The 16,017-nt window shown below is 38.8% G+C and overlaps 1 protein-coding gene across 1 annotated transcript in view; it reads right to left on the reverse strand.

Annotated features, from left to right (window-relative positions):
* Nucleotides 1-325: 325 nt before the first annotated feature.
* The window catches only part of nrxn3a (neurexin 3a), a gene marked incomplete at both ends in the record, with an annotated part of 114,389 nt that continues 98,697 nt past the window's right edge, over nt 326-16,017 (reverse strand). Inside the window, 4 exon segments of the mRNA XM_083997719.1 lie at nt 326-1,136; nt 1,138-1,249; nt 10,924-11,014; nt 15,606-15,913. Coding sequence (XP_083853845.1) covers nt 326-1,136; nt 1,138-1,249; nt 10,924-11,014; nt 15,606-15,913 — 1,322 coding nt within the window.

The raw sequence follows: 16,017 nt of genomic DNA on the forward strand, positions 1-16,017 counted from the left end.
AAGTGTTTTGTTAATGCCAAGGATCACATAGCTCTAAAAGTCACTTAGGAGAATGCTGTAGCTGTGAAATATTTCTATACTGATAATGTCTCTCACCAGATAGAAGAGTAAGATCTCTAATGTTGCTATTTAGCCTTGCCATTATGCTTACAATAGTAAGTGTGTTTTATATTACAGTACATATCATCAGTTCAACTACTCAGCACAGTATAGGATTATTCAAGTTCCATGTTATACCATCATTTGTCATAGCTCCTCACGAGGAAACTGATAAGTGATTAGTGCTTTCTTTCTTCATTCTCTTGTGTTGACAAAAGTCTCACAGTCACACATAGTACTCCTTATCCTTGTTTTTCTGTTTCTTGTTGCTGCCTTTCAAGCTCTGCTGTTTCTCCTTCATCACAGCACCATTGCTCTGCACAGCTGAATTGGTTATGTAGTTCCTGCTCTCGTCCACCTGGTAGGAGCCTTCATCCCTGTTCCTGTACTTATACATGGCATACAGGAGGATGAGGATGCACAGGGCAGCGGCCGCCACTATTCCGATGACCATCCCGGTGGTGCTGCTAGATTCACGGACCACTTCCGAGGGCCCTGGAACTCGCCTGACGCCCGGCTCTGTGGGGAGTGCTGTGGGTATATTACGGAACATTGGGGAGGTTATTAATGGGCCCCTCAGCTTTGTGCTGTCTACCTCAAAGGATGTGGGCAATGGAAGCAACGCTAGGTCTGGCTGGGGTTTTAACTCGCGGTTATTCATTTTGCCAGCCGGCTGTTTGGCCGGAGCATTGTGGAGGGTTGCGGTGGAGGCAGAGGTGGCGGTGGTGCGGCTCTGGTAGGCAGTTAGTAGTATAGCGGTAGTGGTAGTCCTACTGCGTCTGGAGACTGGTTTGTTAAGTCTAAAAGTCTTGGGTGTATGAGCTTTGTAGCCACCTTCAAAGCCTGACGTGGACAAGGTCTTATCTGTTACCAAGGAGAAGGCCGTGTAAAAATCTTCATCATCAGTAGGGGGCAGGTTAGACTTGAATGCTTCCCCAGAGCCAGACCCCAATTTCACCAAGCCATCATCATCACAATCATCGCTGCCTCGGTCCGACAAGCAAGGTACCCCCGCCTCAGTGGCCTTGGACAGGGACTTTGGTGGTCTCAATAATGGCGAGGAGTGGGTGGTGGGTAGAGGGAGTGGGGATGAAGGGTGTACGAGGAGCTACAGAGGGGTGCGCTAATGGATCCTCAAGTACTGGGATGTCTAACTCAGCTCCTGAGGTTGGAGACAGACAGGTTAGTGGGGGCATGGGAATTTTATTAAATCAACAAAACAGGAAACGGCTAAACCCAAACTAATAACAATATACTTGGCATATCAATCTAAGAGTGCTAATTAAGCATCTTGTAAGAAAAGACACATTCCTGATATGAATTCCAAAAGGTTTAAGAGGTGTGTAAGGATGAGCCAGAGATATTAAAGTTTCCTTTAAATTCAGTCTTCTAGGTTCTTTCTCAATTTCATTTAAGAAACATTTAAAGGAAACAATCTCAAACTCTATAAGTGCAAATACTGATGGAAAGATCTTCAGCAGAATTACAGTCAAAAAGATACAGTAGCCATTACAATTCCTTTTATTTTTCTCTTTATTGAATAAAAAAGTGTAAGTTTAATCTAACTTAATTTAAGAGCACGTGCGGTAACATTAATTTCGATAAAAGTTTAATGTGTTAGCCAAAACAGATCAGAGATTTCCATTGTGACTGAAATTACAAAGTGCAGTGGCTCAGATCATCTTAAACCTCTTGCTTTTTACAGAACTACAGAACAGTGTGGTTATAGTTCTACAAACATTTCTCAAATGGAGAGCTGTTCAGTGGGTCAATGTTCAAGTTAAGATTTGACTGTTTTTTTTTATTTATTTATATCCAGTTGTTCTTTATTTGATTTTTACAATCTGTTTGTACTCAAGAGAAAACAACTTGGTGAAACTAGACCGATATAAAATTGGATGAACACTCTAGGTACTGTTTTGTTACAATAACCAACAGTAATTATGATAAAATCTCTTAATTGTCATGTGCAAACTGCCCATGAAGACAATAAATGCACATTGTGATCTAAAATTCAATGCCAACAGATGTGTTCTTTTTGGTTTCATACAAACCTTCCCTAGTAGTTCCATTGAACCCACTCTATGAACAAGTAATGAATCATTTTGAAGAAGGCAACTAGTTATTTGGTTTATTTATACCATTGCCATTGAAAAAAAAAGAAAAATCTTCTTACAAATTTATTCAACAAGATATATGAGTGTTTTAAGAGCAGCTCTGTCACCAAGAGAAACCTGTTGAACTATAACTTTAAGTTTACACAATGTCAGTGGCAGAGCAAAGTCACCTGAATGCTCACCCCATGTGAATTATTCTGTGTAATATGTTTTGAACCGGTATTTGTAGTGAACTGGTCAGATGTCCTAACAAATCAACCAAAACATAGACTTTTGTTCAAAAAGATTCAATCAAACCAATTTTATTTCAACAGCAAACACGGTTGAAACTGAAATGTAAACTCTGTTGTGCCGTTGCTAAAAACTTTCTTGAATTGCGTGTATTTCTGCTTCACAAACATGACAAATCTGAAAAGCGCGACTACAGAGCAGCACATTTCTACTGTTATTAAACTCAAAAAATGTGCTTTTGTTGTTGTACAGTAGATGCTGTTTTCAAATGATATGCTCACCTACAATCTGTAAGTAAGTAAAGTAGATTCTTTATTTATTCATCCCTTAGGAGAAATTCAGGTGTGCAGCAGCTCATTAGAACAAATAATGCAGTAACTGCAATAATAGTTCCAGTGCACTTATATCCATGTATACATAAAAGCATGACCTAGGACGTTACTTGCATTATTAACAGTAAAACTGTTATTAAATACAGAAAAGGCTTCTGTATGTCGAGATAATCTGTTCTAATTCCAATGCACTATAATAATGATGCACTGTGGTACTGTTGTATGTATTGCTAACGCCCTTCAGTCACTGTAGATTATGTTGTAAGTGTGGACCAACATACTAAACTGACATCAGTACTATTCCTTTCATGGATAATAGATAATAAAAAATAGATTTTAAATAGGCTAATAATGTACTTATAATAATAATATAATATAATAATAATTTGTTCTCAAGCAGGTATCACAGGAGTGGACATTCAAATTACCATTGACATGAAAAATATGCACAGTCAAAGCATCTGCACACGGAAACTTGGATGTATATTCCATATCAATTAAAAACAAAACAAAAAAAATACGTAATGAAAAAAATCATCACAAACATCAACATAAACATTCACAAGCACACAACTTCGTAGCTCAAACCAAAGCTATTTTATTCTATATATTCAAACAATATAAAGATTTAGAATGTCAACGTCACAGCTTGATCAGAGATGCAGTTTGGAACATTAGAAAAGTGCTGCCTCAGACGTTCATTTGCTCACATTAGCTCTGATTTAGTATAGATTCCATAAAAGGTACTTATAGTGGCCCTTAGAGTCCAACACACTGAAACTTACACATACGCAAAACACATGCTAATACAGCAACTTCAGAAAAGTTCAGCAGAGTGACAGCACATGCACTGTTGTGTCTCCAGGGGACACTCTAAAGTGAACTTTGGCTGGACTTATCCAATGCCTAATTGTGACTTTTTAAGTTAAAGCATTGAATATTAGCCTTGCTAATGTCAATCTATCTCATGAGGGTCTGGGGAAGGTGTATAAACCTCCAACTTCCAAGAGGCATGACCAAAGGAGTTAGATCAAAATGCCTCTGTATGAGGTGAATAGACCTCAAACCAATCAGTGCAATCATCTAGCCAATCAGAGCATTGATCCAACCAATCAGCAAGGATCCAGATAATCGTGTGCAGAGCGACGGAAAACAGGTTAACAAATGTAGCTATTGTAGTTTTGCAGGAGCGATGGCTCTCTTGTAACGGCATCTCAAAGGTTTCTCAAAGAAAATCTGAAAGCAGCCGGTGTCTACAGACACTCGGACATTACCATAGCTGCTCTTCAGTGGCCGCCATGTTGCATGTTGACAAAAGCTGCTAGACGTCGCTTCTCTGTTATCATTGTATTAAGCCCGCCTATGTAAAAGAAAACTGTTTGGGATTGGTTCCCCATTTTTCAGGGAATTGGAAGTCACACTGAACGGCTTCCTCTCCAGATGGAACCGCAAAATGAAATGAAATTGGTAGTAGGTTCATCTGGATTCACCCAGGCTTATTGAATATCAAATGTGTCCCAGCAGGTTGATCACTTTTTTCTTCAGTTATATATTTCACATTTATCCTGATAGAGAGATAGACCCCTTCATGTCTGCTGGAAACACCGCCATTGTGTTGTTGGACTGCATTTGCAGTTCCTTTGTTAATTTGTATTCAGCACATGTGTTGTCACACTCAACAAGACGTTTTCTGAATTTGCATAATGTTTGTGTATTTGCATGATTTTTGCAGTCGCAGTGTGTTGAGCTCTAAGGACCTCCGCAGGTAGTACATGTAGCAAATCGTGTTCATAGAGAGCTTCTATTTAATTTTTCATATATAGTTTTATGTGAAAGTGCTTAAGTTGCTACATGTAACACCCACCATGCTCATTAGCTGCTTTGGTTTTACTGTGAGATAAACAAGGAGAGTTCACATTTGAGATGCTCCACTCCTCACATTTAACAAACCGCATCTTTCGAAAAAAAAAAAAAAACATTCAAAAGAGAATGCAAACATACATACAATATATTGTGAACTTACATCAACAAATTGCCCACATGATTTAGGCATGAAGAGAGGAATTTACAAAGGAAAAAAATGTGTAAGAATATTGGATAGCCACTTGGTACCGTTAAATGTATTTTTCTCCATTGTAGAGTGTCTTCTATCTTAAAAGATGACGGTACAGGGAGGCAACAACACATACATCCACACCACATAAAAATAAACACCATAATTCTGTTTTTCATGTTTTGCTTTTTCCTGGTAAATAATTTGCTTTTACAAAAAATGTGTATCTACATTTTTTTTCATTGCAATAGACTTCAGCATTATCTAAAATCTATTTATGTTACAGTTTTTGCTTAAATTATCATTTGTTCTTTAGTGTAGAATGGATTGATGACTAGTTTAATATCTCTAAAGACAAGGGAGAAGGTGAAGAAGGGGTGGGACCTATGAAAACACTACATAGGAAATGAGGGTGATGAGGGTGACAGTGTAAGTCAGTTGCCATGTCCATGTAAAGGCAGTACGAAGCGGTCGGGCGGCATTAGAGCTTTTGGCTGTAAGGAAGGGTGGGGATATACAAACAATGAGCAATGCCCATCTACAAAAAAGAACAGAAGAAATCTAACACTGACAAGTCTGACAAACCCTAAACTGCAACTTCTTAGCCATGCAATTCATTTGTTTTTTTTCCTTACAATCAAAATATCATTCAGCAAAGAATAATTTATTTTGTCAGGATATTAAAAAAATATCTGTAAAAATGGAAGATATCTGAGAGGTGGATCTGGAACTGCTTCACCTAATTTGTGGGCTTATATATATATATATGTTTACAAAGTGCCAGTGTTTGAGCTGATCATTCAGGTGATGATTACTCTAGATCGTTTTACTTGTTATATCATTTGTGCTGCAGGAATTAAAACCCACAAGTTAGTCTCTGAAGTAGTTCCAGATCACAAAAAAGTCAAATTATATCAAAATATATTTCACAGTGTGATATTATATATTATCCGATTGACAAAAAAAACCAAACCAAATATAGTGAATAAGCCAAAAACCATAATCAGAAACAAAATGCCAGTGATCAATTGGATAAATGCAAAAAAAAATAAGACCAGTATAAATTACCAAATGACATATGTTGAGATGAAAGAACAAAGCCATTTAAAATTTTGCACACACTACAACCAGATGCACACAATAGAAAACAGACACTGTTGAGAGAGGTGCTCGACTAGAAGACGGGCTCCTCTTTCATGTGTTTCTTGATGATAAATCTGTCTGTAATGTTAGTCTTTAAACATGAACTGCCTCAGCAGTCTGGGGCAGACACCAGAGAGAGATGGTACTGGCTAAGAATGGGTTGTTATTATTATTAATTTTTGGTTTTGTTTTAGTTGTACTGTAGGATGTTGATGCATGCTTAAAGTAAGTTGCATTTAGGGAAAGTAGAAAAGAAACAACACAGCAAACTGAGGGCAGGTAAGACTGATTCATGTTAGAAAAATCTCAGACAGTCACTGTGTCCCAATCCCTTACTATAAACCAATCATATCCAATTTTCTACTATAGCAACAGACAATATGATATGTCCTGTATGCAAACTGCAACCAGTTATCTATATATCTTTCTTGACACAGTTGTGTCCATTATCATCACACTCAACATCAAGTTGTCATTTGATCACTTTTCACCCCTAAACCCTGAAACAACTCCAATTCAAATTTGTGTGTAGTATGCAATTGGGACACAGCTCAAGTTTAATTAATAACAGGAACGAAATAAAAACACAAAACATATACTAATATTATTGTGTTATGTACTATAATGTGGGATGCAGTTTATATAGGGTTCAAGTATGATTAAGAGTCAAAAGACAAGTTTAAAGCTGATATCCATAACACATGTTGTGCATGTTGTGGCCTTGTTTGATGGAGGAGATGTGGTTGGTAGCGGTGAAGCTCACAGCTGATCACAACTGTCCAAATAAAATGTACTCAGGCCAATTAAATTTGATAGTGATGCATGGAAATGCGTAGCGCATGTATCCTCTCATTTATTGGCACTGTGGACCATGACAGATGTGAACCGACAAGTTACGACCAGCTGATCTATATTTCTCAAAAGCATTTTATAGGTTAAAGGGTATTCATGCATGTTCTCATTAACATTAATCACTAAAAACACACCAATAATAAAATCTCACTTATGCAACACCTGTCTGCAGGTAGAGAAAAAGGATACTTAAGTTGTGCTCATATGTGCGAGGGGTTGTGGTTAATTGCATGTTCCAAATTTAGAAAGACATGTACACTTACTTACTGAGTGATATTATGGATACCAGCTTTATCTCCAGAGTGTCTTTTGACATAATATAATTCAATATTCTGTGTACTGCTAGCTACATGCTTTCCACATGTAGGTAAATATATAGAAGAGGAGAGGAATTCCATAAGATGGCACATGTCTGACAACTACGCTCAAGTAAAAATGAGTGGAGACACACAGCTGCCTAAAGGCCAGGGATTATATCAAAAATGCATGACATGTTTAAACTATGGCATCTGATACTGTATGTGGTCATATATTATCTTAAAAGGGGTCTGCTAACAACCATGATTCAAAACACAAGTTTGATTATAATATGATAAAACAAGTAATTTCAAAGTGTACCTGATGTGCATTTCACATCAAGTTGTGTTCACAATGACTCATACATAAAACGTTACAACTTTAGCAGCTTAATTTGTCTTAAATATGATAATGTACATAGGTAAATGATCTGCTGTTGGTGTGTTGTTTTAATTATGACATTAAATATAGAGTATGATTTATGAGTGACTGATTAAAGGAATGAACTGTCAGAGGTTGTTTTATATTGTGCAATTCAAAGTATGGTCTCCAGGAAGAAAAATAATACATAGTTTACAGCAGTAAGTAAACTCCTCTTATTTGCCATCTTATGAAATTGATAGAAAGGTAAGAAAACACAGATTTACGACAGAGAACAGAATCACTTGATAACGTCTCCAGACAAACTAAACAGACAAACAGCCACACTGACAAAATAAAGACAGTATGGGGTAAGATAAATGACATTCAATGATACTAGGACCGCCAAAAAGATTTCCAACTGAAAAATGTATGCAGACAAAGCAACTAAGTCGGTCTAAATGCAGGAGCATGGAGTCAATCAAAACGCATGCAAAGACATGATCAGAGAATGAGTTGAAGAGTTTACTGAATCATGCTACCAAGCACTGGTGCCATGATTTAGCAAGTGGTAAATACAATAATTTGTATGTAAAATGGAAAAGACATGAATATGTGGCAAGAAAAAATCCTTTGATGCCATCCACACTAAAATGATCAAATACAGTATATTATTGGAAGGTTGGTTGGTAGGGGAATAAGGCACTGGAAGACTGAAGAATAACAAAGTTTGAGTTATATCAGCCATAAATTGCATATTGAATTTTTGTGACAAAAAATGTCAATGGCAAGAAATTTTTTTTTGCCTTTTTATTTCCTTTTTTTTTTTTTATCAAAAGCTGCATGGTATAAAGCCAGGTGGTCAAAACATATGTGGAAACAATTGTCGCCCACCAAAACATCACACCACACATGATGAAACCAAAACAAAAGAAAGTGTTTTTTTGATAAATTGGCAAACAGATGGGAATTAATGTCTTGATAACAAAATTCAGAAAAAACATAAACCAAAAATAGGAAACAGCATTGACTCTTCAAAAGAACAAAGGAAATTTAAAATCAAAGCATGCCGTTGTCATCGTCAAAGTGATGTAAGTGTTAGAATGGTGTGAATTTCTGTGTAAACACATGATTGGATGACTGGGGCCCTGTCTTTGTCTTTCTTCACAAATCCCCAAGAAAATCAGGCCTGACAGCACAGCTTTAAACTCATTTACACCACAACCTTTCACACTCTTTGAAACAACCTGGGAATGACCTTAAATAGATCGGTGCCTATACTGACTGTCAACAGAACAGCACTAAATTCTAATGTGACTGTTAGAAATGGGACTAGGTCCTCATTTTAAGCTATTTTCTGATGTTAATGGAGAAAAAGTCACAGTGTGAAACTCACTAATTGAGGCTGGCTTGTTTATTTGCAGCACCACCATTTATGACAATATAAGCTGAAGGTCTGCTTGTAGGGCCTAGAAAATTAAACTTTTTTGGACAAAGCATTATGGCACTTCTATTATGTGATAACCATGTCAATCGGGGTCCTTACCTTTTTTCTTCAATCGTTTACACCTATTACCAGCTCTTGTTTAGTTTACTTAAAGCAGAAGTAAGTGGTCCGGTCGTTTTCGCTAATGCTGCGTTCCAGGCAGGCTTTTGAAATCGTAAATTACAGCTCCAAGTCACAACTTACGACTTTGTAGCGTTCCAGGCAACCCACTCGTGTTTTTCCGACCTGTTTTACCAGTGAAAGTCACTATAACGGCCACTCGTAACTTCCGACCGGTGAACTCGTACCAGATCGAACTGGTACGACTTCACGGTCGGAAAAATACGAGTTTCCTTGAACGCACCATAACAGTCGTCGTCCCTACGTCACCACATTCACGGCGTCCCTTGGCTGCACACACAGCCCTGCATGCCGTTCTCTCTCCTCATTGGATAAAAACTGTAGGATACGATAAATGTTTTCTCCTCGGCTCAGAGCAGAGCAGAGGGACTGAGAGACCCGTGTTTCGGTCCAAACACTCTATGTAAGTGATTGCTGTCGGAAGATATAACTATTTAAGACTTATATTAACACAAAAATATCGCTTACTTCTGCTTTAAAGCAGAAGTTCGATCTGGTACGATTTCAAGGGTCGGAAGTTACGAGTGGCCGTTATAGTGCACTTTCACAGGTAAAACAGGTGCAACAGGAAGGAAAAACACGAGTTACGGGTTGCCTCGAACGCTACAAAGTTGTAAGTCGTGACTTGAAGCTGTAATTTACGGTTTCAAAAGCCTGCCTGGAACGCAGCATTAGCCAAAACGACCGGATCGCTTACTTCTGCTTTAAATCTGTCTGGATGGGTATCACAGTGGGTAATAGCTAAGATGTATTAAACTAATACAATAAATAAATGAATACATAAATATATAAATAATAATAATAATAATAATAATAATAATAATAATAATAATAATAATAATAATAATAATAATAATGAACACACCAGGCTACAGAAACTAAAATATGTTCTGAAAATGTTAAATACAATTCTATGGTTACTGACAATATGGCTGTTTGCTGTTCCACACAACAGTTGTTGCTAAATTATGGACATTCCCAAGTTCTTTCAAACTGATTCTCTGAGTTATTGTCACAATGCTTGAAACATTTTAGGATTTCTAATATTTAGATACAAAAAAGACAGAATAACAAGTACACCTAAAAGCAAAAGTGTGACCCAAAGAAAAGCTTGTACACAGAAATTCAATGATATCTGTTTTCTATTACATGTACCAATGCAAGCCTCTATGGAAAAACACAAATGAAAACAAAAAAGTAAAATATATCAATGTAGTCTAGACAGCACAATATCTGAAAGATGAAAACAAACTTTGAGAACAGAAAAAGAAAGAAAAATTGGCAAAATGTATTATTTAAAAATGAAAACTTGTAGAGCCGTGAATGGTGGTAGACACAGTGGACTTGAACACCATGTGACACATTTTGCAGCATCAGTGTAGAGAACATGGCTCACCATCATACAAATTTTGCATATTGTGATGACATGTAAAACCCTCATTATTTTTCTCAGCAGACAAAATCTGTATGGTGACCATGTTAACCACTTTGGAGGACCCCATGAGCAAGTGTAGCTCATGATGTGGATTGCCTTCTGTCCTACTGTTGTCAATTAGGAACTTATAAAATCAACTAAATGTGTGGTTGTTGAAGTTTAGGTTGTTTTTTTTCCCTTTTTTTTTCAATTTGAGATGGATCCTAAATAATCCATCTTCTCTTGGATTGGCTAATGTGTGTGCTACTGCTGCTATATTGGCCGTTTCATGAAGTTGCACTTTGTCCACCCATGGGGGTTTGATGCTTTTAGGATATCTTGATCCTTTTGGTGCAGATGAATGAAAGCACAAAGAAAGCAAGCAAATGCAAACTAACCTAGCCCACCTGCATGGCTAGTTTCACACTCCTCCAGGTCTTCGTCATCACTCGAACACTCTGCGGATGACACAATGTCATCTGCCGTATGCTTCATGGGCAGAACGTTGGTCATCAGAGGTCACAGCCACAGCAAAGATACCCAGACGTAAAAAACAAAACAAAAAAACAAAACAAATAAAGAGCAAAAAAACAACAACAAAGAGGACACACAAAGACAGGGGAAAAGCATGAATGTTAAACTGTCACCTTGGAAAATATTTTAACAAAAAGATCATCTCAAGGTTAACCTATTTCCTGTGTAACCCTCCCATCAGTTGCTACACATCCAACCTATTGACCTAGGTAGGAATTTTGAGCACAGGTCATATTAAATCAATTTATTTGATGTTTTATTTGATAACGTAAATGATTTGGGGGTATAATAAAAGTGTAAACTGCAACAGGGACTGAGCTCTATCATTACACATGCCTAGTGTCAGACAGTAGCTACAGCATCTAATACTGCTAATCCCAAATCCATGCCACATATGGATAACTAACAGGAATGTCCACATCTGGAAAAAAGCTCCACCAAACTAATGGCGGATATTAATGAAAGAAACAAGGTGATAACCGGCAAGATCGAACAATTAAACACAACACTACAATAGAAAACCACATTTGTTAGGGTTAGCAAGAAGATTTGGAAAGCAGTCTGAACAGGATTGACAGTTATGTTGATAACTTGTCAAGTCATCTTGCCCAGCATAAGTGGAAAATATACATAGAAAATCTCTCCAGTAGGTGATATGTTTAAAAACCAGAGTACAAGGAAGAAACTACTGCAAAACATCCTGGGTGTAGATAATTTCCCAAATAACCTACAGATCCACAGCCAGGCCAAAAAGCACCCAGGGAAATACTTTACTAAGATCCCTTTGAACCAAGACAAGGAACAGGCTCTGACACTGTTGTGACACACAATGCACATACTGACTGCAGACTTCAGGGTGGTGCTACTACCTGGACCATCCATGTGAACTTCAGCAGAAGAGGTGCAGATTCAAATGAGACTGAGAAAAGCCCATAGTAAAAGAGAATGGCATACCAGCTGCTTAATCCTGTTCACCCTCTGTTGAAACACGCTGGGAAAGATTTAAATTACATGGAGCCAGAGACAGATTACAGCTACTGACTGACACCTGGTGAATTCATAACAAGTAGATAATGCTGAGAGAATTCTGTACATTATTCTGGATTTTGTAGAGGTATGCCTAAACCTAATGCCAGAAATGGGACGTCCATCTCTCACTAATTACATAGTGTAGATTGTAATAGTGTCACACTGAATCCCAGAAACAGAAACACCACTATGATGAACCATTTGTGGTTGATTCTTGTTGAAATAACAATACATAGATTATACTTGAGAACTTTTTCTGATGTATTGCTACTTTACTGTATACTGCAGTAGAAGTTTTGTAATATATTGAGTGCCCTCATAGCACCTTGTTGGCATGAGGCTACAAACCAGTATCTAGTGGTTGGCTTCAGGGAGGATAGATTTGATCATTATCGTATTATCAGGCTTGGAAAAACAGGGGTAAACTAATTTCCCCTAAAATTACAATTGAAAACAACCAGATGGTATCATAAACCATCAGGTTTTACGCATGCAGGGGAAGAAACCCCTAGTCTGAGTCAAACTAAATCCCTAAGCACCTGTAGGCTTCTCCTCTCGCTAAAACACATCTGTATTTAGGGTAAACTTAATCACAGGGCTAATTGAGATCTCAGGTTTATCTGTCTATTACAGAATATTGTCTGGGTGTCTCTCCATCTGCTGAAGCTCTGTAGAAGCTGAGTGATGGAGCTGGACCACTAGCCTAAATATCAAAATAAATCTAAAAAAAATAAAATGAATCCACCTTCTGGTCCAGTCAGATCCCAGACCTTTATCCAGTAGAGATACTATGAAATGACCTGAAAATGTGTGTAGTTGCTGCATGGTTATGTTGTGCTTTAGTTAAAGGGATAGTTCAACATTTTGGCAAATTGGCCCATTGCCATAATCCCTATAGTTTTAGGAGTAGGTTAGTTCCCATTAATTGTCGGTGCAAGCTATTTTTAGAACGGCGGAGCAGAGCCGCGAGCTGCTCACAGCTACGCTACAGAGGATAATGGGATTTTTTGGTCTCCCTCATCAAACTCATAAATACACAATCAAACAACTCGAAAACTCTCTCGTGGACAAGTTGTGACCTGCACATTCACCACGCTATGAGATAATAACGGAACGCTATGTGACGGAGTTGTTTTTGAGGCAAATGCAGAGACTGCCCCCGATGGGAATGCGCATCAGCGGTTTTGCATTAATTTACCTCAAAAACAACTATGAGCAGCTTGCGGCTTGGCTCAGCCGTTCTAAAAATAGCTTGCACCGACAATTAAAGGTAACAAACCTTCTCCTAAGACTATAGGGAATGGGCCAATTTGCCAAAATATTGAACTATCCCTTTAATAATTAACCCTGTGTTTGTAGTCCTCTGGTAAGTTTTCAGCATTACATTATGACCCAGCCGCCAGACTACTGCATGCTGTAATATTGTATCCCACGGCCCGCTGGGGGCACAGACACTGAATGGCCTGGCTGTAAGCAGCAGATGAGCAACAGCTGGGGACTGCTGGTGGGCAGCGTGGAGGAAACACTGTGAACAACAGACTCGTAGCCGACACAGCGGACATGACAGAGCCGAGTCGCAACCTGAGCAACGGCTCCTGCAGACGAGATAACAAGCTACCCTATTACCCTATTCCATGAGGGTAACTGCAGGAGTTAGCTCTCAGGAAAAGCACAAGTATCTAACTTAGCAGAATGGGCTCGCTGTGTGGCCACTGGCCAGACCGATGGTAATAATCAATCAGTGGTGTGGCCACATGGTACCAGATGGTTGAGGATGTTGTAACTGTTAGCTGAACTGGTGGAGCTGCATCCATGAGAGGAACAGCAGACCTTAGAGGACATCACAGCTGTTGACTTATAAGTCCTATCTAGAGGGAGAAGTTTTGTGGTTTCATTTGGGAGGTATTTTGGACTTCTTTTAGATGCATGTTTAAATGTGTTGGTTTAATGTTTTTATTTATCAGTGTACTCTGCATACATGTTTTTTGAATTAACAATTGTGATTCCATCAAATTATTTTAGCTTTAGCTATAAAGCAGATATCAGCTTCACGGCCGTTTCGGCTAATGCTGCGTTCAAGGCAGGCTTTTGAAACCGTAAGTTACAGCTTCAAGTCACAACTACGACTTGGTAGCGTTCCAGGTAACCCGTAGCTCGTGTTTTTACCATCCTGTTGTCTGTGAAAGTTCCCTATAACGGCCACTCGTAACTTCCGACCCGTGAACTCGTACCAGATCGAACTGGTATGACTTCACAGGAAGGAAAAACACAAAGTACGAGTTTCTTTGAACGCACCATGAGTTAGCAGCCCCCGCCCTTGTCAGGCATCAATTGGTCCTCGTGCTACGTCACCACATTCACGCGCATCCCTTGGCTGCACACACAGCCCTTCATGCCGTTCTCTCTCCTCATTGGATAACACTTGTATCCCACAAGGAAAATTTTCTCCTCGGGTTACAGCAGAGCAGAGTGACGGAGAGACTCGTGTTTAGGCTGAAATACTTCATGTAAGTGATTGCTGACGGAAAATAGGACTATTTAGGACTTATATTAACAAAAACATTCCACTGATATCTGCTTTAAATGATGGGATATATAAACGTATATACAGTATAATAAATAACAAGTCTGGAAAGGCAATGTTCCAACTTTATTCATTTGTTTTTAAAGTGAAGGGGCTTGATCAAACTGAAACAGTTAATAGTGGCTTTCTTAAAGGCTTTATTGGAATTAGAGGATATGGCATAGCATTAGCCCTGGATCAGCTGCTTGGGGCACTAAGAGCTAAGTACAGGTGCACTTGTGTGCAGGAATATGGTACTGTAGTTCACCTGTTCCAAAGGAAAAGGCTGGATGCTAAATAAAGCACTGATAACTGCAGCAGATTTCTTTTTCGCCTGAGTGGGTGTTTAAATAAGTCACTGATAGTTTACACGGCTAATAGACAAAAATCACCCAATCCTAAAATCCGCCCGGATATGTCTGCCTGCTCGTTTTTCCATGCACCACTACAGTAAATTGAATGGTGCGTTCCCATATTGCCTTGATAGCTGGGTTGAAATTGTACATGTCTGTGTGGATTGTGTAGATAAAGATTGAGAGCCGTGAAAATGACATGCATTTCCCTGGAAAAATAAAGAGGAGAGCACAGGAAACTGAAGTGCTGGCAGGTAGCCTATGCATTAAGAGTGTACTATCTTGCAAGGTGTCCCTGTCACTCTGCACTGCAGTAATGCACTCATCTCAGTAAGTCCATATCCACTCTCTCTTGTTGCATCAACTACAGTTAATCTTGCTAACCTTCACTACAGCTTCAGCGCATTCAGAAATTGTTCATTGAAACATGCTCACTTGTCTGCCTTTCTATCAGTTACTGATACTGTAATATGTTGACAAAAGGACAAAAGGTTCTTAATTTCATCATGACAATTTGAATCTCAAAACTCCTTGATGAGCAAAGTCCATTTACTATTAACATTCCATATTTAATTTAAGTTATTTATTAGTGAACCAGTACCTGTACAGTCGAAGAGGATCTGTGTTTCCGTGTGGTAGTGGTGGACATCATGGTTGTGGTCTCAATGAAGGTTGTGGACATCTCTGGAGACATGGCCGTGGTCCTGGCTGAGCCGGCCACACTGGGCACGTCACCTACCAACCTCACGCTGCCGTTAATCTTGATGTTAACGTTGCTATCGGCGGCCATGTTCAACACCTTGAGGCCATTGTAGTAAAGGCCGGACAACTGGCCCTGAAAGGACCTCCCACGATCACTGCCACCGATCGCAACTGTTGCTTGAGTGTTGAAAATCGTCAGCTGCCGTCCTAGAGGGGACATCCAGATGTATGGTGTTTTCAGAAAAGCAGAAAACCATTAACATCAAAACCAAGGGCCGTATTTTAAGGGTGGCACAACAACCAGGACAACT

The sequence above is a fragment of the Trachurus trachurus genome, assembly GCF_905171665.1.
Source record: "Trachurus trachurus genome assembly, chromosome: 22".
In the NCBI taxonomy this organism is placed as follows: Eukaryota; Metazoa; Chordata; class Actinopteri; order Carangiformes; family Carangidae; genus Trachurus; species Trachurus trachurus.